This window comes from Plasmodium chabaudi (assembly GCF_900002335.3).
Source record: "Plasmodium chabaudi chabaudi strain AS genome assembly, chromosome: 2".
NCBI classification, from domain to species: domain Eukaryota; phylum Apicomplexa; class Aconoidasida; order Haemosporida; family Plasmodiidae; genus Plasmodium; species Plasmodium chabaudi.
Window position 1 is genome coordinate 126,747 of NC_030102.2, and position 18,240 is coordinate 144,986.

At 24.7% G+C, this 18,240-nt stretch overlaps 9 protein-coding genes across 9 annotated transcripts; 6 read left to right on the plus strand and 3 right to left on the minus strand.

The window, feature by feature from the left end:
• Window positions 1–726: 726 nt before the first annotated feature.
• PCHAS_0202200 (phenylalanine--tRNA ligase alpha subunit, putative) lies at window positions 727–2,394 on the minus strand (the record flags this gene model as incomplete). Its single annotated transcript, XM_739247.1, has 1 exon — window positions 727–2,394. One exon carries the CDS (start codon window positions 2,392–2,394, stop codon window positions 727–729), a length of 1,668 nt encoding a protein of 555 aa, XP_744340.1.
• Window positions 2,395–3,375: 981 nt separating this feature from the next.
• On the plus strand, window positions 3,376–4,195 carry PCHAS_0202300 (rRNA biogenesis protein RRP36, putative; the record flags this gene model as incomplete). The annotated part of the gene is made up of 2 exons (XM_739248.1): window positions 3,376–3,532; window positions 3,786–4,195. 2 exons carry the CDS (start codon window positions 3,376–3,378, stop codon window positions 4,193–4,195), a joined length of 567 nt encoding a protein of 188 aa, XP_744341.1.
• Window positions 4,196–4,890: 695 nt separating this feature from the next.
• On the plus strand, window positions 4,891–5,580 carry PCHAS_0202400 (cold-shock protein, putative; the record flags this gene model as incomplete). The annotated part of the gene is made up of 3 exons (XM_016798532.1): window positions 4,891–5,041; window positions 5,192–5,245; window positions 5,351–5,580. The coding sequence occupies 3 exons, from the start codon at window positions 4,891–4,893 to the stop codon at window positions 5,578–5,580; spliced, it is 435 nt and encodes a 144-aa protein (XP_016653063.1).
• A 552-nt stretch (window positions 5,581–6,132) lies between these two features.
• PCHAS_0202500 (N-acetyltransferase, GNAT family, putative) lies at window positions 6,133–6,785 on the plus strand (the record flags this gene model as incomplete). Its single annotated transcript, XM_735239.1, has 2 exons — window positions 6,133–6,307; window positions 6,502–6,785. 2 exons carry the CDS (start codon window positions 6,133–6,135, stop codon window positions 6,783–6,785), a joined length of 459 nt encoding a protein of 152 aa, XP_740332.1.
• A 984-nt stretch (window positions 6,786–7,769) lies between these two features.
• PCHAS_0202600 (tubulin-specific chaperone a, putative) lies at window positions 7,770–8,431 on the plus strand (the record flags this gene model as incomplete). The annotated part of the gene is made up of 2 exons (XM_016798538.1): window positions 7,770–7,898; window positions 8,063–8,431. 2 exons carry the CDS (start codon window positions 7,770–7,772, stop codon window positions 8,429–8,431), a joined length of 498 nt encoding a protein of 165 aa, XP_016653064.1.
• An 899-nt stretch (window positions 8,432–9,330) lies between these two features.
• PCHAS_0202700 (fatty acid elongation protein, GNS1/SUR4 family, putative) lies at window positions 9,331–10,465 on the plus strand (the record flags this gene model as incomplete). The annotated part of the gene is made up of 2 exons (XM_016798545.1): window positions 9,331–9,467; window positions 9,625–10,465. 2 exons carry the CDS (start codon window positions 9,331–9,333, stop codon window positions 10,463–10,465), a joined length of 978 nt encoding a protein of 325 aa, XP_016653065.1.
• Window positions 10,466–11,049: 584 nt separating this feature from the next.
• PCHAS_0202800 (cleavage and polyadenylation specificity factor subunit 5, putative) lies at window positions 11,050–11,775 on the plus strand (the record flags this gene model as incomplete). Its single annotated transcript, XM_738571.1, has 1 exon — window positions 11,050–11,775. One exon carries the CDS (start codon window positions 11,050–11,052, stop codon window positions 11,773–11,775), a length of 726 nt encoding a protein of 241 aa, XP_743664.1.
• A 240-nt stretch (window positions 11,776–12,015) lies between these two features.
• Window positions 12,016–15,281, minus strand: PCHAS_0202900 (LCCL domain-containing protein, putative; the record flags this gene model as incomplete). Its single annotated transcript, XM_016798555.1, has 2 exons — window positions 12,016–14,942; window positions 15,068–15,281. 2 exons carry the CDS (start codon window positions 15,279–15,281, stop codon window positions 12,016–12,018), a joined length of 3,141 nt encoding a protein of 1,046 aa, XP_016653066.1.
• Window positions 15,282–16,651: 1,370 nt separating this feature from the next.
• Window positions 16,652–17,314, minus strand: PCHAS_0203000 (photosensitized INA-labeled protein PHIL1, putative; the record flags this gene model as incomplete). Its single annotated transcript, XM_731497.2, has 1 exon — window positions 16,652–17,314. One exon carries the CDS (start codon window positions 17,312–17,314, stop codon window positions 16,652–16,654), a length of 663 nt encoding a protein of 220 aa, XP_736590.2.
• Between the last annotated feature and the right edge of the window lie 926 nt (window positions 17,315–18,240).

Here is an 18,240-nt window from a genome sequence, read left to right on the forward strand (position 1 = left end):
ATTAAAAAACGATATGCTCTATTTAACATTTTACAAAATTAATTTATAAGTAATTTATAAGTAATTTAATATTTTTTCATCATTTTTTTCATCATTTTTTTCATCATTTTTGTTACTAATTTAATGAAATAAGTACATCATCCTGCATTTTATTTTTTTTTTGCCATTTTAATGGAGAATTAAAAAAATATAAAATACAGTAAATAAAAAAGCGAACAAAAGAAATATGCATGGAAATCTCATACTAATTATCAAAGAATGAGAGGAAAAAAAAATTGAGAAAAGTTTATAATTTATTTTTAGTAAACCAGGAAAATTCACAAAATAACAAAATAGCAAAATAACAAAATCAATAAAACACCAAATGGATAATAAGTTGTATCCTGTGAAAAAGGGATGCACCACTACGTGTGTGTGTATACATATGATATTATAAATGATGAAAGAAAAAAAAAATTATTTCATCATTTGAAAATTTATCCCTTTTATTATCATACATTTGACTACTCGTAATAAAAAAAGTAAGTACTAACCGTTTTTGTGACAAAATGGATATAAGGAATATCCACTTTTAGTATTCCCTTGGCATTCTCTTTATTTTTCTTCTTTTCCCCCATTACATATAAATATTTTAACAATTGGCTAACCAGCTAGCCAAAATGTCAAAAAAAAAAAAAAATAGCTATAAAATAGTAATAAACGGGTATCACCTCAATATGACAAAACCTATACTACACTTTTATAACCAAAAAGGTCACGAATATTATTGATACCATATTTGATCATGGTTGGTCTTTCTAAACTTAATCCCCATGCCATCACCGAAACATCTTTTGGAAATCCCATTGGCATTAACATTTCAGGTCGAAATATTCCGCTATTCCCAACTTCTAGCCATTTTTTATGTTCTTCATGATATCCATAAACTTCCATAGATGGTTCAGTATATGGATTAAAAGTTGGCTTAAATTTTAATTTATGTATTCCTATATATTTATAAAAAGCAGATAACATTGCTATTAATTGTGATAATCCAATATTTTTATCAATTACTAATCCTTCAATTTGATGAAATTCTGCTAGATGGGTACTATCTAAATTTTCATTTCGAAATACTCTATCGATACTAAAATATTTCCTAGGTATAATATGTCCTTTTTCTTTATATAGCTTAGCTAATTTAAATAAAGCTCGACAAGAGTTTGCAGTAGTATGAGTTCTTAAAACATTCTTTTTACTTTCATCTAACTTCCAATTATAGTTCCAACCAAAACTTCCATAATCACCATGTGTGTGCACTCTTTTTATATTATCAATATATTCTTTATCAATGAAATTGTCTTGAGAATATTCAGGATATTTTACAAAAAATGTGTCTTGCAAGTCCCTACTTGGATGTTGTTGTGGTATATATAATGCATCAAAGCACCAAAAAGAAGATTCAACATAATTTTGTGTATTCATTTCTTCAAATCCAAGAGAAATAAATATATCTTTAAAAAATCGCATTTGTTTTGTTAAAAGATGTATATTGCCTTTATTAATTTTTTTACCACTTGAAAAAAAATTATATTTTTTTATGTCATATTTTTTATATTCATTATTTTTTATTAGTAAATAATTTAAATCTGTAATTTGTTTTTTTATTTCTTTTTTAAAATTGCTTGTTTTAATTACTTGGCTATATGTTTTTTTTTTTATTTCAATTAATTTACGTTTTTTAAGCTCATTAATTATTTTAATTCCACAATCAGTACTACCATTTTGTGACTTTCCTTTCGCTGAGTATAGATTATTAATTTCTTTAAGAAGGGATTCTTCTTCATTACCTAGTCCATTTATTAAGGCTAGACATTTTTGTGTTGTATCTTCCAATTGGCTATTTACATTATCTAAATTACAACATAAACATTTTTCAACTTTATTTAGTTGCACTAATTTTTCTTTTAAATTTATATTTAATCCGATCTCTCCCTTTTTGCCATATAACTTTTTTAACTCATCCATAGGACATTTTTTTTTTTCATAAATATATTTTAAGACAACAAATTCAGGAGATCCATGTTTTAAATATTCTTTTCCTTCCTCTGTTAATTCATATATATTAAAACTTTTAACAACATTAATAATATAATATAATGTTTCTAATTTTTTAATCATCCCTATTACTTTATTATGATCTATCCCATATTTATTACTTAGGTTTATTGAGTTTGCATGTTTATTTCTAAACACTTCTATTCCCTTATCTTTTTTTAAATTATTATAATAATCGATATCTTCTTTTTTTTCATTTTTTAAATCTTCGTTATTTATATTAAATTCGCTTTCCAAAATGTTTAAAAAATCAACTAACTCTTCATTCCTTTTATCTTCCTCTGTACTTATATTCATTTTTGATTTATGATGTATCGTATACTGTCTACCTATTACCAATGCTACAAAATATTGGATGTAAAACTCTGTCGATTCTCTTTATGTTTTAACTTCGACAATGCTGACTATTTATATAGTTTCGTTTTTTTTCTTTTATTATATATTTTACTAAAGAAGAATGATGTGCCTATATTTATACACGGATATGTACATCCCCTTTATTTATTATACCCCTGTTGTTACTCTATTTAGCTTATTACTTTCTTGTTTCTAAGTTTTGAAGATTTTAAAAATTTTCTAAATTATAGTGGGCATTGAACTTGACGAAAATTGGCATTCCTTGTAGAAATGCAAAAATAATTTTGTATAAAAAATATTTTTTTTTTCAAAAATTTTTATGACACTTCTTTGGTGAATTTGCCATAAATGAGGTTACCTTTTAGCCAATTATGTAGCAATACCTCGAATTCTTTTCTTTTTTAATTTTAAAAATTTATCCCTCCCTGTTTCGTTTTTCATTTCGTTTTTTCTGAATTTTTTCTGAATTTTTCTGAATTTTTCCGCATTTTCTCACCGTTCAGGCCAAATAATTTACAAAAAATTTTCGCCGATTTTTAGCGCCCCTACATTTTATATATGCCAAAAATACGCATTAAAATTGGGGGGAAAGAAAAATAAAAAATAAATAGAATGTACATAAAAATTGTAATGAATTAAAATTGTATAATAAATTAATATTACAAAAATAGCATAGCAAACAAAATTGGATGAATACCTTTTTTGCAAAATTCTTCTATTTATACTTAGTAAAATTTTACAAACTTGATTATTTAAAAAATTAAAAACAATTATAATCATCAAATGACAGCACTACTTTTGTTGTAAAATATATTATGCAGCTTTTCAAAAAAAAAATATAACTCCTTGTGAATACTTACATAAGGAATGACAAACATTGATAATATCAATTATGTATGATTTATTAAACTAGCGATCAAAATGGAGGAAGAATCACAAAAGAAAAATAAAAAACAAAAAATTAAAAAAAGCCAAAAACCAATGACAGTAAGTAATAGAAAACCTTTTAATGTATTTGATAAAAGTAACAAAACATCAAAACCGTTAGTTCGAGACCCTCGGTTTTCAAATTTGTCAGGTAAAATATAATAACATGTCACTATACAAAACGAAGTATAGTATAACCATATTCTAAACTTAAAACGTGTTTATGCATACATCTGTTTTATTCTTAATGTATATGGCATGATTTGTAAATATGAAAAAAGGCATACCCATAGATTGAATAGTGAAAGGGTAACCTACCCACCATTTAAACATTGCCACAAAAACGATGGGAAAAATAAATATATGCCTCTAACATATTGTGCAATTTACTTTCTCTTTTATAGGCTCATTCAATCCTAATTTTTTTCGGAATGCTTACAAATTTTTATATGACACAAGGGAACATGAAAAAGAAGCGATTGAAAAGAAATTAAAAAGTAAAAATTTAGACCCCGAAGAAAAAAGTAAATTAAAAAATGCATACAGTAATTATAAAAATACAGATGCAATACTTAAAAAAAAGGAAGAAGAAAGAAAATTAAAATCACAGTTAGTTAAACAAGAAAAAGAAAATATTTTAAATAAAAATAAAACACCATATTATTATAGTGATAGAAAAATTAAAAAGATGGTACAAGAAAAGGGGGAAAATAAAATTGGTATGAAAAAAATTATTAAAAAAGAAAAGAAAGTCTTACAAAAGGAAAGACGAAATAATATGATCCCCGAAAGAAGATATGTCGATCAAAGTTAAAATAAAAACCAGAGCACGGCATTACTTAATATGTATGCATAATATAGAGGAATAAATCCCAAATGAATTCTTCGTTTACTTTGAAAATAGCTAAAAAACGAGGTTCCCAAACATTCCTATTTTATGCATATATATGGGTTATCGTTTTTGTTTACCCACATTTTTTCATCAATATTTTCTCGTCCCTTTTTCTTGTTTTTATTCGTCATGATTTTATTTGACCATTTCCAATTTTCATAAACACACGCATATGCTCCTCCCGATTAAGGAGTTAAACTCGGAGATGTTCGATTTTGCATATCCATTACAATTTATTTCGTTTTACGATATTATTTTTTATTTATTTTTATGGAACAGCAAATAATCATCTCCAAACATGTGTGAGGTATACTACACTTTTTTTGTATATTTTTTTCTACATTTTTTGCAACCCTATTTATATGCATATTTATTTGTTAACCTTTTTTTATTTAAAAATTTTTTTTCTATTTCAAACGTAACAATATTACCAAATTTGCTAAATCCGCTTCTTCATTAAAATGGCAAGGTTTGAATATATAATTTTTTAAATTATTTAAAATAAAAAAAAACTATAAAAAAATTTCTATATTTCCGGGTGTAGAAAATGTACATACAATATAAATATATTTTCTTTATTAGCATTCACATGTTTATACCTTTTTTGATATTGAAAAATGCGTTTCCTAGTACTTAAAAAAAAAACAAAATACAATTTTAGCATCCTTATGAATGCTTATTTTTCTGGTTTAATCAATCGAGAACAAAATAATAAAATCACTGGAAATGTAATTAAATTTGACACAAGAAAAGGATACGGATTTATAAGTATTACAAAATATTATAGATATGCATATAGAAATATGTTTGTTAAGTATTTTTTCATTTTTTAATTCCCATTATGTTTACACTACTCTATATGAAAGTTTATATTTAAAGTACTTATTTTGCTATTATTTTATTTCTTTATTTTCGAAGAGCCCAATGATGGAGGACCGGATGTTTTTGTCCATTACACAGAGATCTGCCAAAGTAACATTTTTATTACGTATAAGCATTATATATATATATATATATATATTTTGGCTAGCTTAAAATATATTATGTACAACCTTTTGATAATTATATATTTTGTAGATAGAACCTTTTCAGTAACAAATGAAGAAAGAAAAAAGTTGGAATGGCAATCGAACATAAATTTAACGAACAAAAAAGACGAGTTTAATTATGAACAGGATAGCCAAAAAAAAAAAGAAATTCAAAATGAATTTAAATATTTAATACCTGGGGAAAGAGTTAAGTTTCATGTTATTTATGATCAAAAAAATCATTCAAGCAAAGCAATAAATGTTGAATTTATTGACTAAAAAGGTGGAACCACAATATATAGAAAGGCAAGAAGATAGGGATATATCTTTCATGATCATCTTTTATTTTTTATGTGTACCAATTTAGAAAACTTATACGAGTAATGCATACTATACCGAAAGTTGCGAACAAATTTATTCTTAATTAGTCAACTATTTGAAGTTTCAATAATTTACGTCCCCCTTTATTATTCACACAAATTGTTTCTATAATCATTGCCATACTTAGTTTTTTTTTTTTTTTTATTATTTTTTAATCCATTTGAATTGCCCATTTATTTATTCATATTATTATCATATTTGTCACATAAATTGTTTTTGTAATTTTTTTTTATTTGATCTCTTAAAAATTTACCATATAAAAAATAACACAATATAGCAATGCATACTACGTCATATAAGTAGTATCATAAAATATGTATTACATTTATTTTATTTCCAAAAAAAAAAGTATTAAAATTATATGAACAAACACCTAATTTTCTAATTTTTTTTTTTTTGGTCATAACAATTTGGTGATTTATAATACTCATTTAAAAGAAAAAAGTAAAAATGGCTAGTTATCAATTTTTTAGCTACATAGATTTATACAAAATTAATAATGTCAATTTAGATCCTTTTACTGAAGTATTTAATGATGAGTTTTATTTGAAATATATTTATAAATGGCCACATATGAACATTATCACAAAGGAAATGGATGATCATATCAGCGGATATATTATAGGTATGCAAATAATAACATCGAAATTGCCTGACCATGTTCATATGTACATGTAAAAAAGGGAATAATTTTTTTGGAGAATTTTATACCCAATTTATATGTGTGTGAAAATGGATATTCTTTATAAAATATCGTTATAAACCTGAACTAGCCATAGATAAACTAGCCACACTTTATTTAAACTTTTTTTTTTGTAGGAAAAGAAGAAGGTCTAGATAAGGAATACCATGGACATGTAACGGCATTATCCATTGAAGAGGATAGTCGACGAACTGGGAAAGGTGTTGATTTAATGAATGAATTTGAAAAAATATCTAATAATATTCATAAGGGAAATTTTGTAGATTTATTTGTTCGTATAACAAATGAACCAGCAATAAATATGTATAAAAAATTAGGTTATATTGTTAATGAAGAAATTGCCGATTATTATTGCAATAATGAAAGTGCTTTGGATATGCGAAAATATCGTAATGGATAATTTGAATAATAAAAAAAGGGAAAATAATACAAGCCATAATTAATAAACAAACTTATAAGAAAGGATGTGTGTGCATAAATATGACACTATAATCTGGATATCCCTTATATTATTTTCTTTCTCTTTACTCGTTTATTTTTATTGTAATATTTTTCATAAGTCCAGCTTTATGATGATGCGAATATATGTATATATTCCCCACCTTTTATTTTCCACATAATGCCAAATTATGTAATATTATGAACGTACATATAATTTATGTATATTTTTTTTTTAATGCTACCATAATTTCATTATATTTTATTCGTATAATTAACCTATTTAAATTTATTTTTTTCAAGTTTTAAAACTTTTATTTAAAAAAATACATATATAACATTGTAGAATGATATATGCGAATATTTTCAACTCCATTTTCATTTTGTGTGGATTTACATAATATACCAAGCACTCGCACAAATATACTTTATGGAAAAATGTTTTGAAAAAAAAAAAATATATATGAATAGCACATACGAAGGTTAAAGGATTATTATTTTATTTATTTTGGTAGTATAATATATACGTGCATAATATATGAACATAAATATACACATATATGAATATTCTTTTGAGAAATTTACAAGCAATGTACTATAAATATGGTTAAATAAAACATTTTAAACCACCATTGGCTTAGCAAATGTGCATGCATATGTATAAACTATTTTCCAATAATGCATATATACATACTCTTATTTTCTTTTCACTTTAATCAAAAAAAATAGCTTCATTAAGCATGGTAAAAAAATAACTCTATTAAAAAAAGAAAAAAAAACACACACACAATATCAAAGATAAAAACAAAATAAAACACTACCCATTTATATTCATAAATACGCAATAATTTTAAAGAATAAAATTTGCATTGTCAATTTATCGAAAGTTATTCCTCCATATACGTACTATATGCATACTATATAAATACTAAAACGACAAATCACAATGGAAAACCTTCCTATAAATCTTAAAAGCTTAAAAATAAATCATGGAGCTGTTCGAAGGCTTTTTAAGGAGTTATGCTATTATGAAAAAGAAGAACAAGAATTAAAAAATAAATTAAGTAGCGCCAAGGTTCGTTCATACATACTCTCTAATTAGTTAATAATAAAAATGATAGATCCCTTTTATCGACAAAATTAGCTTAGCTTATTTAAATTTGTCTTATAGAAAAATAGCTATATCTTATTTTTCGATATATATTCATTTCATTTTGTTTTATTTAATATTTTATGTAGGACGAAAATAAATCATCAAATCAGATTGCCAGCGCTGATGATATTTTACAAGAAACAATACGAGTCCTTGCACACACAAATGGAAATTTTCAAAATAGCCTTAAAAAATTAATTGAAATAATTAATACTAAATTTGGAAATATCCTCGAAATAAATTCCAAAAATATAGCATTTTGTTCAAATTGTTCTGAAGAAGATTTAAAAGAAAAATGTGGAGAATTATATGAAGACCTTTTTAAAGAAGTTAATGCAATTAATGATACTTTACAAAATATTTTCGAACATATTAAGGATATGACATTACCTATTTGCAACCCTAACATTACTAATAATACAGTTACACCAAGAGAAAATTGTGTAGAAATATAAAGACAAAAAAATAAAACTTAACTTTTTTTCATATAATTAATATATTTCCGTATATCTTATAAAATTCTATTATATTGTTTACTTTTTTTACTTTTCGAATTTGTACATATTTCCTGAATTATTATTTATTCATTATATGCCTATCTTTCGTCCGCGTTCTATTTTTATTCTGACATTCTCATAACGCATTAACAAAATTAAAGAGCAATTGCTAGACAAAAAATCTATTTTTTTTATGACCAGTCTAGTCATATAATTCCGTTCTCATTATAAATGTAATAATAATTGAGGAATGAAAAAAGTTAGCAAAAATATAAAATAAAGCTAAATGGGGCATGCATATATTTGAGTATACAACATAAAAATATAGCGCACATTAAAAAGTTTTTTTTGTGACAATTTAATTTTCATAATGTTGTAGTTTTTACACTATTATGGATTTATACTTTTGCTTAAATTTTTGTTTGTATTTCTCCTAATTTTCTTTATCCCTTTTCAAATTTACATGCATTTTTTAAATTAAAAACAATTCTGTACATTGAGATTAAAAAAATATGCACATACAGGACATGAACTGATATACATACACGTATATACACACACATATATCCAATTATTACCTAATACTAATTTAAAAAAATGTGCGCGTATTTTTATTTTTCGTGATAAGAACAATATTATAACTATAGGAAGAAAATCCAAAAAAGGTACTGAACAAGGTAGACAAATTAAAAAGAAGAAATCACTATAAGTAGCGAAATTGGAAAACGCCATATTTTCCAAAAATATATGAACAATTCAGGCAAATTAAATTAAAAAAAAAAATTCTCCCCAAAATAAGCCTAATTTAGCCAAGTGAAATAAATAGCTAACCAAAATACATTTAAAAAAAAAAAAAAATGGGGACTAATATAATGATAAAAACAAATGAAAATGGAATTTTTCGAATAATCGAGAATATCAGGAATTATCCACAAACGCCTGTTTTTACTGTAGAAGATAAATTTCCTATTTTGAATTATTTCACATTTTCATGGTTAGCAAATAATTATTCCTTTCACAATTTAAGAAAAGAAAAAGTAAAATATATACATATGTATGTTTCGCATTGTGCAACCTATGTAACTATGATGTTGTGGACACACATTTTTGTTTACATAAATTTTCATTTATTTCATTTTTAACAATTTTAGGGAAAGACAATTTACTCCTTTTGGGTTTATTAAATTTGTACATGAGAAATATTTTATCGCCCCAGCTTTTGTATTGATATATATTTTAATTTGTAAGTATGGTCATATATTTATGAAGAATAAAAAAGAAATAAAAATAAAGCGGATAATAATAATATGGAATTTTTTATTGTTTTTTTTTAATATGATAGTAGTTATTAAATTATTACCAGTATTTATTTATATAGTAAATAATTATACAATAGATGGTTTATTAACAATTCCTCCAATTTATATGTGTGGTTTTGGTTCAGTTGGGTTATGGATATGTTTATTCATTATATCGAAATATGCTGAATTAGTTGATACAATATTTTTAATTTTAAAAAAGAAAAAAATAACATTATTACATTGGTATCATCATTCAACGGTTTTATTATACACATGGGATACATATTTTGTTGAATTACCCGCTGGATTTATTTTTATATTAATAAATGCATTTGTTCATACATTTATGTATTTATATTATTTTTTAGCAACGATATATAATAAGCCATTGAAATGGAATATTCTTGTTACCATAATTCAAATTCTACAAATGGTTTGTGGGATAGTATTGACTATATATTGTTTATATATATCTTATATTTATAAATATAATAATAATTGGAATATTAATTTAGTTCAAGAATTAGGAAATAACTTTTCTTTTCAGCATGGCCATTATATATCCCAAAAAAATATACTTTTTGCATGTCTCATGTATTTATCATATCTTTATTTGTTTACCAAATATTTTCTAAACAGATATACTTCGGGTATACAAAAAGATTCTTTACTTCAAAAAAAAAAAACTTGATACATAATTGCATCCATTTTGTTTTCCACCTTTATTTGGAATATCCACCTATGCGTTTTTTATTTCGTTTTTTTATTTTTACTTTTTTGCTTCGTTTTTTATTTCAACTTTTTGCCCACCAATTAACATCCCATGCATTAACATTGTCACAATACCGAAAAACCGATTACCCAACTTGTGAATAAAAATGAATCGTAAATTTATAAAAATCGTATATCCAATTTTGTAAAAACTAATTATCCGTTATAAAGTTTATGCAATTATACGACCATATAAACGAACTATGCACATTTAAAATAGCTATCCATGACAAAAATGTAAACCTCGTTATGAATGAAAATACTAAATATGCTTACAATTGAGAGTCAGCCTTTTTTCTTTTCTTATTTTTAAAAAAATATATTTTATTTTTTTCTTTAAAAAAAATATTTTTTAGTTTTTATTCATAATAATGAATGGCTATTTGTTTAAGCTTGGCTTATAACGACAAAACACAATCACGCCTATAACTAGATAGTTCCAAATTTTGACACATCAAGCTTATCTCCTTACGATAAACATTATCTGTCCCCTAGCCCAACTAAATGACAACTCCAAACCCAACTCAAGGAATTAATTTACTTAATGCAAATGTGGCAAGCAGAGAAAATAAATCTGAATGGCTTTTATATCCACAAGATAGTTACGAATTTAATATAGATGAAAAGTTAAAAAAGAAATTTATAATAGATACTGAAAAATATAAAAAACGAATAAACTCCTATAATAAAAATGGGATTAGAAATACAGTCATAGCAATTCTATTATGCCATCGACATGAATATCCACATTTACTATTATTACAAAATTTGGCAACTCAAGAATATTTTTTTTTAGGAGGCAAATATAATTCATGGGAAAAACCAAGAGATGTTTTAAAAAAAAAGTTACAAAAATATATTAATAAAATTAAAGATATACATTTTGCTGTTAATAAATTAAATATAAATGAACAGACTGCAGATGCAAAAAATAAAGATGAGCTATTTGATGTAGGTGAATTTTTAGGAGAATGGTGGAGAACACAATATGATTCCGTTTATTTATCTTATTTACCTGCACATATAACAAGACCTAAAGAATGTGCAAGATTATATCAAGTTACAATCATGCCGAAATGTATATTTCATTTACCTCCTGGTTTTACTTTAAAGGCAATACCTTTATTTGATTTAAATACTTGTGGAATTGCAATCAGTGGCCTTTCCAGTATATTCTCTCGTTTTAAATTATGTTCCATGGTTCAAGATCAGGATGACCAACTCTCATAACAAAATTGTATGAGCAGCTAAGCTTATCAACTCCTTTCGTTTTTCTTAATTTTTTTGTTTTTTTCGCATTCATTTTTCACATTAATTTTTCACATTAATTTTTCACATTAATTTTTCACATTAATTTTTCACATTCATTTTTGGATATTCACTTTTGCACGTGCCTGCGCAAACATTGGGCGACGCGGGACTAGCCATTTAGAACATTTCCAATGGAAGTCAAACTGAATGTCCTGTCCTTCATTCTTTAACAATTTGTACGGCAAGCATAGTGGTTTGAAAACTTCCACAGGAATATTGTGATTCCAAACAAGTAGATGTAAATATAAGTTTGTTATCATTTATTTGTATATTTTTAATACCTACATAATATTCATTTGGTTTTAAATCGACATTTTTAATAATTGGAATTCCATTTATTTCTATAAAATTTTTTTGAACCGTATCAAAATATATATTTCCTACAAGAACTTGAATTAAATAATTTCCATTCTCATACACTCTAAAGGTCCAATAGTTCGATTCACAAGTTAGTTTACTTACACATTGTTCATTTGTAGATGCAGGTGGAAAAATAATACCATCTGAATACATTATATTATGAAAGAAATTATTTATGGGTTCTATTTTACTTCTAATATCATGAATGTTTCCATTATTTATTTCCCTTCTATTTGAATCTAATAAAATATTTGAATCCACCTTTCTTTTCCAACCATATCCAAAGTTTCCATAATCAATAAATATATCACCAGTGTCTACTAAAAATTTATTAGGAACATTTAAATCTTCTTTATTTTTAAAAACAATTGAATAACTATTTGGTATTGAATAATATAAGGAAGACAAACTATTAAATTTTGTAGAAACAATTTGCGAAATTGCAAATGATAAAATTTTGTTTTGATCTTCTACATTTTTATTCATAGATAGTACATTATTTTGTAACTTCCCGATAAAGTTAGATCCATTTACTTCCTTTATCATGAGTAAGAATTTGCATTCTTCTTCATAATTGTTTAAAGTATTTACATCTGTGTTATTTCCATTTTTTAAGCAAACACCTGAATGAACTGCTGCCTTACAAATTGGGGAATCTAAAGAATACAGGTCAGAACCATATACAGTTTTATTATTTGATTCTACATCTTTAATACAATTATATGGACATGAAACAACAAATTTATCTCCATAGATCAAAGGAATAACATCTGGGATATCATTTAAAGTGTCATCACAATTTAGTACATCTATCTTAGCATGATGATTCATATATTCGTTATCTATTATATTACATGAATTTCCAATTAATTCAAAGGATCCACCAGTTTCTAAATTATTAACAAACATATCACGTATTTCTATTTTTACAGATGTAGTAATAATTGGGTGCTCAAACTTTTTTGTATTATATTCTATATTAGATGTGTAGAAAATAGGAACTAAAATTTTAGTATCATCAAAGTGTAATAAAATTTCTGAAGGCCATGTTAATATATTATCTTGGGGTTTAAATCGAAATTTATTTATTTGAACTGGCTTTTTAAAATATATTATTATATATTCTCCTATAGAATTATTAACCGTTTTCCAAATAGTATGTTTTTTATCTATATGATAAGTACTTAAACCAGACATACAATTAAATTCTTTTGATATACTTGATGATTCAACACATTCTTTGAAATTATTATTTTCAGGTGATGATAATATTTCTTCTTCTCCACTACATATCGTTGGTAATATTTTTCGTTTTTGTATAAATAGTATGAATGGAATATTTTTTTTAATACTAAAATTAATATATGTTTTATTTTTGATTGGTATAAACCATATTTTTAATTTTGTTTTTTCTTTACTATTTATATTTAATAAATCAATTATATCATTTGTGTTTTCAATTTTAATTATAGATTCATTTGTCCATACTAATGGGAATTCTTTATCAATTGGAGATGCAATATAAAAATTTGAATTTGCACTTACTTCTAATGAAAAGGAATCAAATTTGGGTTCTTTAAATGTTCTTAATAGATGTAAATCATTATATCTTGATTTATTTGAAATATTTTCAATTATCCAATCTGTTTCATTTTTATATGCTGTCTCATTTACATCTAACAATCCTATTTCAAATAATTCAGGATCAACGGAAGAGAATCTAGAATTTGAAATAAAATTTTCACTGTATAAATAATTGGATCCTATTTCTTGTTCGTTTATTCTACTAGATTTCCATAATAATTTAAAATATGATGATTCCCCTTTTTCATATTTTAAATTTGATAGATGAGAAATTTCAATAATTATTTTATTTTTTTCACCCCCTGTTAATTCAATAGGACCAGACATTCTTTTTGATACATTATTTATTTCACTTTCTATTTTGTAACGAATTTTATTATCTTCTTCATTCTTGTCTGCTTTTACTTCATCCATATGGTTACTACTGTTTATATGTCGAATAATTTCATCAAAGTCTTTTGTAATAACAATTTTATTATTTATTAAGACTCGAACAGAGCAATCACTATCTACTATAAATGTGTACATCCCACTAGTTGGTGCTAGCAAATATCCATCATATCGAATTGAATATTTGTAAGGAGATAATAAACTTTCATATGGTGATTTATTATTATATATAAAATTTATGTTTTTTATAATTTTTGAAACTATTGGTACTCCTTCAAAAAATGAATTATTAAAATATGAAACTTTTAATCCATCTGTAATTAATTCATTTTCATATCCTTTTACATTTTCACAAATTTCATCTGATTCTTTTAAATTTTCTTTTTCGATTTTTATATCTTCATCGATTTTTTTAATAATTTTTTTACTAGTTTCTAACTCATTAGAATTATATTCTATTTTATTTATAGAATCAGAACTTTTGCTTATCCAATCATTTATTTTATTAATCCTCGAATTTATTAATTCATGTTTACTACCACATAATAAATCATATTTATGTGTCATACTATTTATTCGTAATTTTAAACTGTTTAATCTATCATTCAATCTGTCTGCTTCTAACGACTTACCTTCAAACATCCTCTTTGCATCTACCCTTATCTTGTCATAGTTTATTGCATCTGCGCAGTAGTCCCAGTCCCTCTCGCCTTTCCCCAGCAGCTGCACTTCGACGTAGCACCACTCCCTCCCTGCAAAGTGAGAAAAAAGCCAAGCACGTGAGAAAACAAGCCAAGCACGTGAAGAAACAAGCTAAACACATGAAGAAACAAGCCATATGTAGTGAGAAAACAAAGCAACGGTTAACGCAACGCACCGGTGGTCCCGTCGGGGGATGTCGCACTTGCGCAGTCGGTGTAAGTTTGGTCGTCGTGCAAAAATGCAGCGGCGCAAAGTCTGCCATCCAATGTTCTCCTATGCTGCTGTCTGAACTCGGTTATTTTTTCTAACGAATTCCCTTGCTCTTTCGACCATACTAAAATGGATGTAACCACCAAAAAAATGAATATTATGCAATTCCAGTTTTTCATAACGTCTTATTTAAAATAGAATGAAAAATCTTTGGAAGTAAAAAAATTAGTATTATAAATATAAATACAATAAAAAATATAACAAATATAAATAAATAAAATACAAATAAAAATATATCGCTATAATTTTCTCTCTTGTAAATATAGCACTCATCCATACTACATATACTATAAATGCACACACATATATACCAACTATTATATAATAAACATAATTTTTATATTATATATATTCTTAATATATTTTTTTTTGCTATTAATCGAAAAAATATAAGTTTAAAAATGTTATATAATTACATTTTTTTAAATGTGTCTTATAATTAAAACATAATTGGACAATAGATTTTCAGTATCCTCAATCAAAATACAATAACAAATCAAAATAACCAATTCTCAAATGATAATATTTATATTGTTATTTCTAAGTTACGATATTGTAACAAGATTTGAAAAACTCAAATTATTTTACATAAACAAGAAACAAATTTATTACGAAAAAAGTTGAATAACCTTAATCTCTTACATTGTATATACTTAAATTATGTTTCCCTTTTAATACTATAATACCGTTGTTTTAGCTAGCTATATTTATTATTTTTGTCCATACACACGTATAATTTATTTATGACAACATACTGTATATACACATGCTCAAAACATATATACTTTTTTAGTTACATTCTACAGTTAGTAAATACAAATTTTCATTTGATTTATTTTATTCTATTTTACTCTACATTCATCTAATCAGTCGGAAAACCATCGGAATATTTTTTTACCTACCAATGAGATTTCACACCAAATTTATCGTTCAGTTCCTTGTTTAGTCAAAATTTTAATTGAAAAGGGTTATAAAAAATATGTTAATTTGTTTTTTTTTTCCTTTTTAATTCAAATGAAGCCAATAAAAAAAAAAAAAAACATATAACTTTTAAAATGGACATATACATATGCACACAAAAAATGCATGTACAACATTACAAAAAAGAAAATATACTTAATTTTGTAAATGCTTTAAAGACATTAAATAAAAATAAAAAAAATATATCTTATGCGGATTTGTTACGAACATGTATGTATACATATTTATTTTTTAAAACATTGCAAATGCAGTAAAGGATAAAACATATATGACAATATAAGATATAAATATCCCGTGTGTGCATCAACATTTTTCAACTTCTTTTTGTACAGATAGATTGGGAAATATATACAAATACACGCATTGGCTTAATTAATTAATTACTCATTCATAATAATAGAATGTCATAGTAGGCGAATTTATATATGGCAAAAATTGAGCAATGTCAAAAAAGCAAAAGTAAAAACAAAAACAAAAACAAATTTCTATGGCAATATAAAAACCCAAATTATATACTATCTCTAGGGCATTCTTGATCAAAATTAAAAACTGTTTTAACTTGTCCTTCATCATAGTATTTAGTAACTTCATATGGTTTGAATTGTTCTTCAAAGTCAGTACATTCACATGGATCTACTCTAGTAATAAATGCATTACTCCATTCTGAGTTAGCTTCACCTTTTACTCTTCTTCTAAATACGTTAGGAGAAGTTTTAATAGGTATACATTGGAAAGCATTGTTATAAGCAAATAAAGCGTTGGAGACAGCTAAAACACCTGGGTCAATTCCATTTTGCATTTCAGGTGCATACTCATTACCATTTACACACATTAATGGTTGGTTCATAGCATTTGAATTAGAACTTTCTAATAGTCTATATTGATTATCTTGATATTGTTGGGAATTATCATCATTATAATATTGTTGATGATTTTCATAACCCTCAGAACTCATACCTGTATTATCATATATATTTTCATGTGACATATTCATTTTTATATTATGTGATGTTTCATAAAAGTTCGAAGAATTTTTTGTACACTTCAAATTTGTGTTAACGTAAATTTGCTCGGAAGGAAAAATTATACTGTTATAAGATAAAAAATCTATATCCTTAATAGTTTCTTTTTTTTCAAAACTATATCTTTTTCTCGATGTTGAAAAAAGCATCTAAAATTTAAAATTATTTTAGAAAATATGAATTTTTTTTTATATATTTTTATTTATATATAATACTTATTTAATTATACTTTATAATAGTAAAATCAATTCATTTTTTTTTAATTTACAATATAATAATTTATTTACATGTAATTATAAATAAAAAGGTTAGTTACTTGTTCATAAATATTTATATATAAGTTTACGAAAAAAAAAAAAAAAAAAAAAAATAGCTAGTACATGTTAATAAAATTATGCGTACATATTTTTTTGTGTGTGTGTGTGGTTGCGTACAAATTGCCTTACAACATAGTTACATTATTACGTAGTATATATATATTGTTGTTGTTTTTAATTTTTTTTAATTTTTTTGAATATATATATTTTACTAATTTTGTTTTATAATAACTAATATTGGTTTATATTATTATTTTTTTTATTTTTTAAATATATTTCTTAAAATAACATATTAAATGGGGAAAACAATAAATAAATTAATTATTTCAAATTTTATTAAAATTTGTTACAATTAATATGTACCTTCATTTTTAAACACACCTTGAAAGTAAATAAGTTAGAGGGGAAGTAAGCTATTTTGTTAATACACTCAAAGGGTGCAATATTATTGAATGCCCACAAAAAGGTATACCATAAATATATGATATACTCGATCGGTTGTAAGTTCTACAAATTAAAAAAATTATAATAATACATGTATAATTCGGGTTTATAATTTTATATACCAAATTAATTTCTCAACTTTGATACCTGAAAATTAAAAAAAGGAAATAACAAACGCAAATATCACGTTTTCCAATTGGTCTATAAAAAATTATTGCTAAAATGGATAGCTATAATTTATAACTTTGAGAAGGGTAAATATTTAAAAGAGGTGACTGGAAATGTGAACAAACTGGGGAATGGAATACTATAAT